This window comes from Convolutriloba macropyga, chromosome 11, assembly GCF_964194025.1.
Source record: "Convolutriloba macropyga chromosome 11, txConMacr16.3, whole genome shotgun sequence".
NCBI classification, from domain to species: Eukaryota; Metazoa; Xenacoelomorpha; order Acoela; family Convolutidae; genus Convolutriloba; species Convolutriloba macropyga.
Genome location: NC_134478.1, coordinates 9,291,274 through 9,304,357, shown reverse-complemented (window position 1 = coordinate 9,304,357; position 13,084 = coordinate 9,291,274). Strand labels below are relative to the sequence as shown.

Below are 13,084 nucleotides of genomic sequence, written 5' to 3'. Positions count from 1 at the left end.
TTGGCGCGGAAAAAGAACTACGCCAGAACATCGAAAAGTGGAACACCATCAACATCGCTGTAGAACTTGCCCACAAAGGCATCAAGTGGAGGTTCAACCCGCCCAGTGCGCCACACCAAAGGTGGCATCTGGGAGAGGCTAGTACGTAGTTTCAAGCGCGTACTTTACACAATCCTTGGAACACGTCGCCTCACAGATGAGGTTTTAAGTACCACTTTTTGTCTGGTCGAACATGCACTTAATTCGCGTCCGTTAACGCCCGTAAGCGCCGACCCGGCCGACCTAGGCGCATTAACACCTAATCACTTTCTCCTCGGTAACCAAGCACGTAGTCTCCTTTCCATCATTGGCGTAGATGAGTTTGATCACCGTAAACGTTACGCCCGCGCGCAGTCCTACGCTAACGCTATTTGGTCTCGTTGGATCAAAGAATACGTACCGGCGCTGAACCGACGTTCCAAGTGGCAGACGCCTGCCAACCATCACCTTAAGACCGGTGATTTGGTTTGGGTAGTTGAAGAAACCAACCCGAGGGGTTACTACCCCACTGCTCGGATCACTGAACTCCGTTACGGTTCAGACAGCGTCGCACGCTCCGCCGTATTGCGCACGTCCTCTGGATTGCTCGTTCGCCCGCTTGTAAAATTAGTACCCATTCTCCCAGCATCTTCTTCTGGGCCGGAGGATGTTAGTAACTAAATAGATTTAAGCGAGAGATTATTAACCAATCAGAATCGAGTATTTAAATTACGTATAGAATTGCGTCTAATATACATAAAAAGTTCCGGAAAAGTTCGTATAACCTAATTTTAAGTAAATAATACCATGATATGTATCGAATAAGGCGGTTTTAGGCTTAATATTTTTAGGTTCTCTAGACGATTGTTGATCGATTATGAACTGATTCTGACGTCAATGACATCAGACAAAAAACCAGTAAAAGAGCATCAAAAAAACCTTGCCGTCTAAACTCTCACTTGTTGCTATGTACGTACTAGACTTAATACGTTAAGAATGCTGATACGTTGCTTTATATATCGATTTGGAAGACTGACGATGAATGAGTTGAATTGAGCATCCGAAAGAGTGGTTTTACACCTTTATAGTATCCTTTGGCTATGAGAGATGTTTGTTCTGACAAGAGGCAACAATAAAGCAGCGTTACTTTCAGAGATTCATGAAGAGTTTGATGGCTCTGATGAGAACTAAGGGTTGCAGTCAGTCTCTTTTGGAAGAAATTTTGATTACCAGTAGATCAAGATCTTTTCTTATAGAAGTCTATATAAGTTCATCCATTGCGTTAAAAATATGCACTAATGTTATACTAACGAAATTATTTCCTCAGCAGTTTGGTTTTATTTTGGTTAAAATACTCTTCGAATGGGCTCCTCCTTAGTTGAATATACTAGAGCAAAATTAAGAGATGTGTTCATAAATGAAACCATTATCTGCTCAAACTATTTCGAATGGACTTGAATTTGATCAGAAGTTGCTTTTGAGCGCACCATCACCTGATCAGAGGTAGCTTCGAGCGCACAAACGTCTGGACAATGGTCTGGAGATCACTTCTGTCTGGCACCTCAACCAGGGATGTTCAGTTTGCGACAAAACACTAAAAATCATGTAATCAGAGAAAACTTTGTACTCCAAAAAATCTAAAAAAAGTTTTTCTGTGAAAAATCTGTAAATTCAGTCTTTTTAAGCGCTTCGTTTTTCAATTTTCTTTATTCCAAGCTGCGAAAAGGTGGTAGCATTAAGCAGTAAATGGTATTCAGACTTATAAAATTTGAAAGACCAGTCTTTCCCATTATTTAGCCCCCCCCCCCCCAAGCTTAGATCATTGGGGTTGGATTGGCTGTGATGGGAAAGACACGAAAACTCAACCTTTGGTGGTGGGCAAAAACGGAAAAGGTTTGGTAAAAGTTACGATTTGGGACATGCCTGGAATTGACGGATTTGATCACAAAATCAGTGAATACGTCACCAAAAACAATCTGGATTCCAACAAGTTTCAATTTGTGCTGATAATTTTTAGTCAGGAACTGGGAACTGACGCAAGTTATCTGGTTAGAGAGTTTCTTGACCGAAAGGTTTTCTTCTACCTGATAAGAACTCACATAGATATCACGATTATGAAAGGACAGAAGCTTCGAAAATCGGAAACGGAAGTTCTGGAAAAAGTTAAAGATACAACCAAAAACCAGCTGTCTAATCTTCAAACCAGGGATTTATCCGGATATCACCGGACTTTAGAAGACGGAAAAGATTACCGATTCTACATGGTTGACGCCTCGGATAGAACCCGTTTTGACTTTGCTGGTTTGCTAAATGATATCGAAATAAATCTTCATATGGATTCTCGAAAACAGATGGCCGAAAAAGTTAACTTAATTTGGCAAAAAATTGTGAAGGAAAGGATTAAAAGTCTTAACGAAAAAAGCTCAGAAATAATAATGAATTGCGCAGCTGCTGACACGGTTCCGTTTAAATCAAAATCCATCAAATTATTACAATTCACGATCAAAATGCTGCAGACGTTTCAGCTCTGCAAAAAAGATATCGAACTATTCGAGGAAATGTGTGGGACTGAAACAGGAAACTTGGAACAATTTGTCACCGACAAAATCAATACTTGCGATAAATTTCTCGCTTATATTCGAGGGCAAGCTTGTTCGTTAACGCAATTTCATTCTGAAGCCGTTCTACAAAACATTGCGACGAAAATTCTATCAGATATCAAAAGGGAAAAATCGTTAGTAACCTAGACACTCAAACAGGTTATCTGTAAATTTCTCATCCTAAAATTTATTGTTAACTGGCAAATTTTACCCACCTAAATGCATTCAAAAGTTTTTTTAGGACGAAAACAAATAATATTAATATAAGTAAACTTTCAATTTGATTTCATGCTTTAAAAAAATAATGATAAGTGTCTGGATGACTTGTTGATAACATTTTTGTTACAAGTACTTTTAAACTTTTAGTTATTTTATAATTTACTTGTTCAGAAAAAATAACCTTGCTAATTAACCCCGTAAAATTTTCACACCGAAATTGGTTTAACATAAAAATTTTTAATCTTTTTAGGCGTCCTGATGAAAACTTAGCTCTGTTAAAATTCAGAAGGAAGTCTTTGTAACACAAAAAAAATTGCCACCAAGAGTACGTCAATAAACAGTTTGCGTATGTTTGAAATTGCAATATTTCGAGGAGACTTTTCTAAATTTAAGCCGTTGATCGGAAAAGAGCACTCGACAAATCTAACTTCTTTTGCTTCCACTTTGATCAAAATTGGAAAACTGAAGATCTTACATTAATTAGAAGACGGACAGACTGGTACATTCAAAATAAAAAGATCATAGCCAAAATTAGAAAAAACTCAATTGAGCGAACAGAAACCGAATTAAACCATGTTTTTACAGAAAACGAACTGAAATACATATTGTTTCTGTTAGCAGCTTTGCTATGCAAAATTTTTCTCTATATGTTGCAGAGCTGTGATCCCATTTAAAGGTCTAATCTCAAAATTAGTGCCGGTTAACAAATCCTCTAACTAGAAATGATATGAGGCTTCAAAATAGTTCCGGTAGGACGCAAGGAGGGCGCCAGCTCAAAATGCCGAGACACTTTTGGTAATGATAAAAAGTATTATTTGAAAAAAAAACAGAAAAATGGAATTTAAATGCATATCTAGGAAAAACAGCAATAATCCTGAAAAAGAAATTTCAATTTCATCTGTAAAAACCTCCATCAAGATCGGTATCCTCCCCCCTTCAACTTTTAAAAATTTGTTTGAGACATTATTGTGCGAATTAGGCGTTCAAAAATTTCAGTTTTTTTACAATAGAGCCCTTTCGCACTTTTGGCAACAACTTTTAAAATCCGGGATGGGATCTGCTAAGTAAGGCTAGATAACCATATTAACAGTCCTCAACAGAATTAGTTGTTTCTTTAGGACCCTCAATGGCTACGCCTTATTGCTTCCCAAAATAGAATGGAATGTAAGAGGGAGTGCTTCGGCTGTAAAGACAAAACACGAAACTAAATAAAAAAATGCATTTAAAGCCAAAATCGGGAGCGTCATGAAATGAAATCAAATATCGTCAACAAATTTAAAGATAAGCTCTTGCTCGTCTTTCGGCAGCCAAACCGTAGAAATCCTTAGAACCTACATGCATTGAGACTCCTTTGAATATTTTCTGTAAACTACTCATTTGTCAGTTTCAAATTGGACTCAGAAGCCAACGCCTCTTGCCTCAAGAGACACTCTTATAACAAGTAGTATCGTAGAAGCTACGGCTGCTGCAGATCCTTAATTTTGACTCAAGTCCTTGATTTGTTTTTAAATAACTTTTAGAGTTTGAAGTTGTCATTGATACCTCCTTGTTGACGTGACTAGTTTGGACATCTTTTGTATATACTGAAACGTGGTTTTTGTAGTTTTGATATTTAGGTCGATTTCAGTCAGTGGTGTCTTTTTGTACTCGTTTGTTATAGAACTCATGGCCTCCCACAATCAATACTCATTTGTTTTTAGAAGAGTTGGTAAACTCAAGGTCCGCAGATATATTGCTGATTTCAAGTTTCAACAAAATAGCAGTTAGTCACTTCTTAGTATACTTTAAATGCCTCGACAGGGACCAGATGAAATAAATATTTTGCTAATGATTCTGATTTGACTTTAAATATTATATATACTTTAGTTTTAGTCACTTGACAGTTTTAAGCCAATAATTTACAAATTAAAAGGGAGGTGAAATGAATGCAGCGTGAAATTGTTTTATCCTTCCTCTTGCATTTCACACCAATTTTGATCTCTAATAATGGGACTCATTACAAATAAATTAGTCTGAATTTTTGTCATTTAGGAGAACATCAAAATTGGATGAAACTTTTTAGGGATAAATTATTTCGGTGTTTTATGATAAAGGGGTTGAAGAACAAAATCCCATTTTGGACATGTACTTAGAAATTAGTTTCAAATTATTATTAGGTTACTACTAACCTAATCCAATTCAAGGCAACAACTTCCTATCGGTTCAAGCAAAAAGTGTAAGTAGTTTTAAGCTAAATGAGGGAAGTTCTTAAAGGGAAGCTTTTGTTATGGTGAAAAAGCTTTCACCTTAAAAAAATTTCATTCCATGTTGAAGGAAATCCAGATTTAACCTAACCGATAAGGTACACTAAATAATTTGTTTTGCCTTAACTTTATTTGAAGTTGTCTTTAAATATATCTTTTAATATATCTATAATGAGTACTTATTGTACAAACCTCAATCATTATGCATATTTTAACTTCTATATTTTGATTTAAAAAAAACTTTTTGAATGTCTGGGGTGTCCAGCTCCGATGATGACAAAACTCTGAGCGAACAAGATAAAGATATTCTATCTGGAATAGAGGTCGGGGCTGCGGGCGTGGGTGGCGCCGGAATGGCGGGTGCTGGCGCTTTTCTCTATTCTGGATCTACGGCAGCAACCGTACTTCAAAGTGCGGCTGCGACCACCGCGACTGTCTCGACAGGGGTTGTGGTGGGTGTTTTGGCACTTTTGGCTTTACCCGTGGTAGTTGCGGGGACTGTGGGAGGCATAAGTGTTTTCAGATACTGCAAGAGTAAGGATGCTTACGATGCGGCTGTCAATATCAGAATGGTGTCAATTGTTGAAATTGCGAATCGTGTTCACGAGAAGAAACTTGAAATTTGCCTCAAAGGCCGTAACAACTAGAAATTGACTATATATTGCAATGTTTGATTTGATTGTTAGTTTTTTAGTCTTTAGTACAGTTATAGAAATCAGTTTCAAACACTTAGATTCAAATTCTAAATTTTTATAGAAAATTTGTGATATAAAGTGGACCATAAAATATTTGACATGAACGAAAACTATTATCTGATTTAATGTAAAAATATCTGAGTTAGTCTCATATGGAGCGAAATGATGTTTCTGAATTTAATCATGTTTACACTTCACTCAAGAGTCAGTTCTATTCAAATAATAACTAATCTAAATGTTTTGGAGGAAAGAATTTAAACAAAAACTCAAATTTTGAAAGGTTTGGCTTGGAAGATATTCTTTTTTATCGATTTTTCATAATTTGCTTCGGGTTGTTCACAAAATTGGTGAAATTTTCAACTGAATCTGTCTGTTAACTAACTTCAATACCATTATAAGTATTACATACAGTCGTATATAATCTGTCCTAAAAAGTCGAATCAAGCGAACGTTCGAAAGACACTAAAACATTGCCTCTGAATATTGGTGTGGTCATTTAAACGCCAACAGTTTTATCATTACTAAGCCAATACATCCTTCCCTTTATACATTTTTAAAATTTAAATACTGACATTTATGCCCTGACCAGTGATTTTTGATACGTGTTCGCTTATACATAGGACCAGTTTTATCAACTTGGGACTAACAACAATTTATAGCATCAATTATTTCAACTACTATGTCGATGTTAGCTGTAACTTAATATTGATGCAGGTAACAAATATAACTTGATTAAAAAATATCTGAAAGCTAAAATTCTGCATCTAGCTATTGATTCACAAACTGAACAATTTGGAGCATTTGGTTCAAGAAAAATGAAATGATCAATATTTTGTTCAGTAATACAAGTGACTTGTGTTCTGAACTTAAAAGTATGAATTGGTTCTGAAATCTTCTTGTTTGACATTTTTTTTGCAAAAATCAGAAGAAATCAAAAGGTCAAGGTCCCCAATTCTTTTTGTGGCCGAGGAAAGTATTTCATAAATTACATGTTTAATTGCTCATTTGGTTCTAATTTAAATTAGTAAGTCCATTAATAAAATAAGGAATAAATGTTTGTTACATTATTAATAGTATTAATTGATGGAACAGTTTTTTTAACAATATTGATATTAGTAATATTAGTTTAGCGTCCCCTTCCTGTTCATTAATTTCATCAATTGTTTCTCGGACTGAACGGCAAGTCAATATCAGTATTGGGCACGTCAAATTGCAAGTTTTATATCAGTACTGATTCAGAGCTATGATCATGTCACTTTTTACACTTATCAGTATGAATGCAAGTATTGGCCAAGACTTGGCACGTGTGAAAAACGTAAAAACTGCCAAAAAAAACCGTCAAATCAGCCAAAAATTACAAAAATAGCAAAAAATGTCAAAAATAGCCAAAAAAAGACGTCAAAAAAGCCAAAAAAATGTCAAAAACACCCTGCGAAGTAAAAAAAAAACCGAAAAAACGTAAAAAATTGCCAAAAATGTCAAAAATAGCAAAAAAACTTCAAAAATAGCCGAAAAACGTCAAAAATAGCCGGGAAAAATGTCAAAAATAGGCAAACAAATATCTTCGTTCTTTCATCAACTTAGAGGCAATTTGTTCAAATCCCCTCTCATTCAGCTTCCAATTCCTTGTGGCCACTAATTTTCCACTCTAATTAGATTATTCTATGACTTCAAGTCAAAAAATGCCATTTCGAACCAAAGCTAAGCTTTTCCCGACATTTGTTTTAGAAGTTTTATTGCATATCAATTTTTATTTAATAATGAACAATTAACCTCAATATTTAAATTCAGTTTTTGAGTCTTTCTCGTAGTCATATCAGAGCTATTTCCAAAACTTTGATGCCTGAAAAATACAAAATTGTCCCTAAAAATTACTGACTTTTTGCCAAAACGGAGAAACACTAGACGGAGAAACACTAGCCTCCTCATCCAATTCATTTAATTAACATGAAAAATTATTAATAAATGATATATAATTAAACAGTAGCAAGGCTTAGTTTTTTTACTTCTCAAATCAGATTACTCTTATTCTCAGCTTAGACCAGCATACAAATCGGGTGGTTCCGAAGTCATGGAAGTTTAATATTGCGGATAGTTATCTAAATTAAAGACACAAATAATAGCCTAAATTACATTCTCATATAAAAAATGGTGTCACATTGACTGTATTTGTGGTGACAATGCTATAGGTTATCTTGATCCATTATGTTTTGCCCCCCCCCCCCCCTCCCCAGCTTAGTGGGTTTGTATCTTTTACAGCCCCCGGGTGAACGTGCTACTTTTACATAGTAGCATGCTATATAATAATATATAATTTGTAACGGGGGGACATTGGGAATGGGGGTTAGTTGGGGTTGGGGTAGGCGAGAGGACTAGTTGCGGGGGGGGGGATGGGTGGGCACGTTAGATAGGTTGGAGGGACTTAAATGGGATCAAACATTCTCAAAAAGACCTTTTCACCTTGAATATTTAATTTTTAATTGCTATACATTACAAACTAAGCTCATTTTGAAGTTCATGGTACACTTTGAAGTTCAAACTACACTAAAACGTTGCCTGTGAATATAAGTGTGGTCATTTAGACGCCAACAATTTTATCATTACTAAGCCTATACATCCTTCCATTTTGTCTAATACCTTTTTAAAATATAAAAACTAACATTTATGCCCTGACCAGTGATTTTTGATACGTGTTCGCTTATTTATAGGACCAGTTTCATCAATTTGGGACTAACAACAAACTATAGCATCAATAATTTGAACTACTATGTCGATGTTAGCTGTAACTTAATATTGATGCAGGTAACAAATATAACTTGATTAAAAAATATCTGAAAGCTAAAATTCTGCATCTAGCTATTGATTCACAAACTGAACAATTTGGAGAATATGGTTCAATAAAAAACAAAATGATCAATTTTTTGTTCAGTAATACAAGTGACTTGTGTTCTGAACTTAAAAGTATGAATTGGTTCTGAAATCTTCTTGTTTGACATTTGTTTTTGCAAAATCAGAATTAATCAAATGGTCAAGATCCCCAATTCTTTTTGTGGCCGAGGAAAGTATTTCATAAATTACATGTTTAATTGCTCATTTGGTTCTAATTTAAGTTAGTAAGTCCATTAATAAAATAAGGAATAAATGTTTGTTACATTATTAATAGTATTAATTGATGGAACTGTTTTCTTAACAATATTGATATTAGTAATATTAGTTTAGCGTCCCCTTCCTGTTCATTAATTTCATCAATTACTTCTCGGACTGAACGGCAAATCATTATCAGTATTGGGCGCCTCAAATTGCAAGTTTTATATCAGTACTGATTCAGAGCTATGATCATGTCACTTTTTACACTTATCAGTATAAATGCAAGTATTGGCCAAGACTTGGCACATGTGAAAAACGTATAAACTGCCAAAAAAACCGTCGAAATCAGCGAAAAATGACAAAAATAGCAAAAAACGTCAAATATAGCAAAAAAACTTCAAAAATAGCCGAAAAACGTCAAAAATAGCCGGGGAAAATGTCAAAAATAGGCAAACAAATATCTTCTTTCTTCCATCAACTTAGAGGCAATTTGTTCAAATCCCCTCTCATTCAGCTTCCAATTCCTTGGGGCCACTAATTGTCCACTCTAATTAGATTACTCTATGACTTCAAGTCAAAAAATGCCATTTCGAACCAAAGCTAAGCTTTTCCCGACATTTGTTTCAGAAGTTTTATTGCAAATCAATTTTTATTAAATAATGAACAATTAACCTCATTATTTAAATTCGGTTTTTGAGTCTCTCTCGTAGTCATATCAGAGCTATTTCCAAAACTTTGATTCCTGAAAAATACAAAATTGTCCCTAAAAATTACTGACTTTTTGCCAAAACGGAGAAGCACTAGACGGAGAAACACTAGACTCCTCATCCAATTCATTTAATTAACATGAAAAATTATTAATAAATGATATATAATCAAACAGTAGCCAGGCTTAGTTTTTTTACTTCTCAAATCAGATTACTCTTATTCTCAGCTTAGACCAGCATACAAATCGGCTGGTTCCGAAGTCATGGAAGTTTAATATTGCGGATAGTTATCTAAATTAAAGACACAAATAATAGCCTAAATTACATTCTCATATAAAAAATGGTGTCCCATTCACTGTATTTGTGGTGACAATGCTATAGGTTATCTTGATCCATTATGTTTTGCCCCCCCCTCCCCAGCTTAGTGGGTTTGTATCTTTTACAGCCCCCGGGTGAACGTGCTATTTTTACATAGTAGCATGCTATATAACAATATATAATTTGTAACGGGGGGGGGGGGACATTGGGAAGGGGGGTTAGTTGGGGTTGGGGTAGGCGAGAGGACTAGTTGAGGGGGGGGGGTGAGCACGTTAGATAGGTTGGAGGGGTTTATATGGGATCAAAAATTCTCAAAATGACCTTTTCACCTTGAATAGTTAATTTTTAATTGCTATACATTACAAACTACGCTAATTTTGAAATTCATTGTTCGAAAACAGAAGTTAACGTTCTAAAACAGATGTCAATGAACAACAAACTTTATTTCGGAGTGAGAGCAAATTAAATCACTCAGAAATCAAGAAGAAATACGTGAAATAGTACACGACAACCAAATTAAGCCCTTAAAATAAGCAACAATTGCTACTCTGCAATACAAGGTAGCGTTTTGGTGCTTAGTTTTTCGACTAAAAACGCAGTTAGAAAGACTAAAACTTATTGTTGGTGCGATGTCACATTCAATGATCATTTAAAAAGCTAATGTTTGGTAAATAGGCACCGAGGCAGAGGAGTATGCACCAAAAAGCAAATTGCTATATCCACAGCGAATCAAATGAGCATGCAATTTGATCAAAAAACCTTAACCAACTGACGTTGGAAATTGACAGGCAATTTAATTCAGGGGCTGTTGCCCAAATTAATTTTTCGTTATGGGTACCAAACTATCAGACGAAGTTGGGTCTCAAACCCCGACCACCTAATTCGATTCCATCGCCTCCACAAAAGCAGTAACCACTCTGCTAGCTTTGCTTTGTTATGGTCTTTCTAAAAATTGGTTTTGTTTAAACAGCAAACTTTATTTTGGAGTGAGAGCAATTGAAATCACTCAAAAACCAAGTGCGTAAAAACGTCAATTGAGAAGTCAAAGACTATTCTAGAAGAAAAGCGCGAAAACTGTCTAGTGAAAAATCTTCATAGAAAACATAGCCGGTAGAGAACTGGAAATGGCTCAATAGAGTTTTATATAAACCCTACCTATTTCAAAAATATGAAAAAAGAAATAACAAGTAATATACAGTAAGAAAAATTATCTATTTTTAGTGGGAAATTTTGGCAGGTAATTGGAAGGGGGGTTAGTTGGTGGTAGGTGGGGGCAAAGAGGTGTGTGTGTGTGGGGGGGGAGGGGGGTACGTTAGATAGGTTGGAGGTACTTATATGGAATAAAAAAATTTTCAAAATGATCTCTTCATCTTCGAATGTTACCATCAGTTCTTATTTACTATACACTACAAACTCAGCTACTTTTAACCCAATGTTCCACAACTGAAGTCAGCGTTCTAAAACAGAAGTCATTGTTCAAAGTCAGATCTTGTTCGAAGTCAGTCCAAGTCAGATCTTGAGCTTAGAAAAAAAGCATAGCCGGTAGAATACCGGAAACTACTCGAGTCTTGCAATATAAAAACTAAAATAAGCTGATCTAAAAAGCAAATATAAAAAAAAACAAGAAAATATCCTAATAAAACAATAGACATTATTTTAAAAAAATGAGGACTCATTTTTTTTGGTCTGGGTAGTCAGAGTGGGGTGGGGGGTAATTTTTTTTCTGGGGGGGGGGGTCTGTTGTTTAGCAAAACTGAAAATTACCTCTTCACTTTGAATGTTAACAACAGTCCCTTATTACTATAGCTTACAAACTAAGCTACTGTTAAATTCCAATGTTCAAAAAAATAAATCAAAAAACGACTTAAATGTTTGAAACGAAGGAAGTCAAATTGAAAATCATGAGCAAATTTTTTCTAGCTAAACAACATATCGAATACCAATACTACTCTTTGAGTCGTAAAAGGAGACGCACATTTATATGATTGCTTCTCATTCGAGAGCAATTCATTACCTTAACATAATCTAAAAACACATAGAAGTCTGACCGTGAGAGGTTAAAAAATTACGTCTAGTCTCCGAAATTTTTTGAATGGGACAACAAGCAGAGAAAAATGTTGATCTGGGATACAAACCTTCAAAATTCTGGCAATCTCAGGCTACTAAAAGTCTATAAAAACCTTGGTTTCTCTAAAATTAGCAGCCAATAATTCAAGGATATCATCACTTTTTCTGATAAAAGCAAATATCGTATCTTTTTGTGCTGCAAATAAAGATTTTCCGAGTATGGATACATTTGGGATCTATTCTATTGCGCCCCCCCGCTTAGTGAGCATAAATTTTTATGACCACCAGGCGCACGTGTTGTTTTCTTTAATAGTAACGTGCTATGTAACAACGTTTAATTTGTAACTGGGGTCATAAAAACACTGGGGGGGGGGGGTAAACAGAACACATCCAATTTTTGAAACTCGAAGAATCAATCTTATTGGCAATCTATCAGTTTAAATAAAAAAGAGTCTTTGAGCTCCCTTGCGCGAGAAATGATTGAACAAAGGCTTAGAAAATTACCCTCTTGGGTAATAAACCTTTAAAGCAAAAGTGGCGAGAAGTAATGATTTCGAACACGTGACGTTTCTTCATGCGCACCCTACAAATTGATATCTCTAGCAATCAACAAGACAGCAGAGGCAAGTATTGCTAGAACAGAACAACCTGCCTGAGCCAATCAAGTAAAAACTACGGAGAATCCTGAACAATAAACCCCCATAACCGCTTAAAATATCAAATAGGTTGCACGTCCTAACCAATTCCGATTTCAAAACTGCGAAAGGGTCAAAGGACTCTGGTAAAAAAAAATGGTCAAAACACTTAATCCGTAAGCATGCTGCCTGCTATGATTAAAATATACATTGTTCAAAAAGGCAGAAAAAAGACAATAAGTGACCCGGACAAGTCTAGGATTGCAATTCATTGCTGATTCAGGGCTAAAAGAAAAGGGGTTTAGTCGGGGCCATATTGCTCTGTTCTTGTCCCGCTTGTTAATTAACAGTCTGGTTTTTAGAGTTCGATTAGTCATTAAACAGACCTTTTTCTGAGCATGAAAGTTTTCAGCCTCTGTTATCTGTCTGGGCATGACTAAGGTATTTCTTCCTTCTGCCTGAGTACAGTTAATTGACAGCTGGTAACTATCTGAT

General features: G+C 35.5%; 1 protein-coding gene across 1 annotated transcript; it reads left to right on the top strand.

Moving 5' to 3' along the window:
* The first annotated feature begins 1,919 nt into the window (after nucleotides 1–1,919).
* LOC142349493 (uncharacterized) lies at nucleotides 1,920–5,966 on the top strand. Its single transcript, XM_075401087.1, has 2 exons — nucleotides 1,920–2,752; nucleotides 5,346–5,966. The coding sequence occupies exons 1-2, from the start codon at nucleotides 1,938–1,940 to the stop codon at nucleotides 5,725–5,727; spliced, it is 1,197 nt and encodes a 398-aa protein (XP_075257202.1). The 5' UTR covers nucleotides 1,920–1,937; the 3' UTR covers nucleotides 5,728–5,966.
* Nucleotides 5,967–13,084: the final 7,118 nt, after the last annotated feature.

Coding starts and splice junctions, on each gene's coding strand:
- LOC142349493 (XM_075401087.1), top strand. CDS start 1,938: ATGCCTGGAATTGACGGATTTGATCACAAAATCAGTGAATACGTCACC. Junction 2,753..5,345: donor GATATCAAAAGGGAAAAATC/GTTAGTAACCTA, acceptor TGGGGTGTCCAG/CTCCGATGATGACAAAACTC.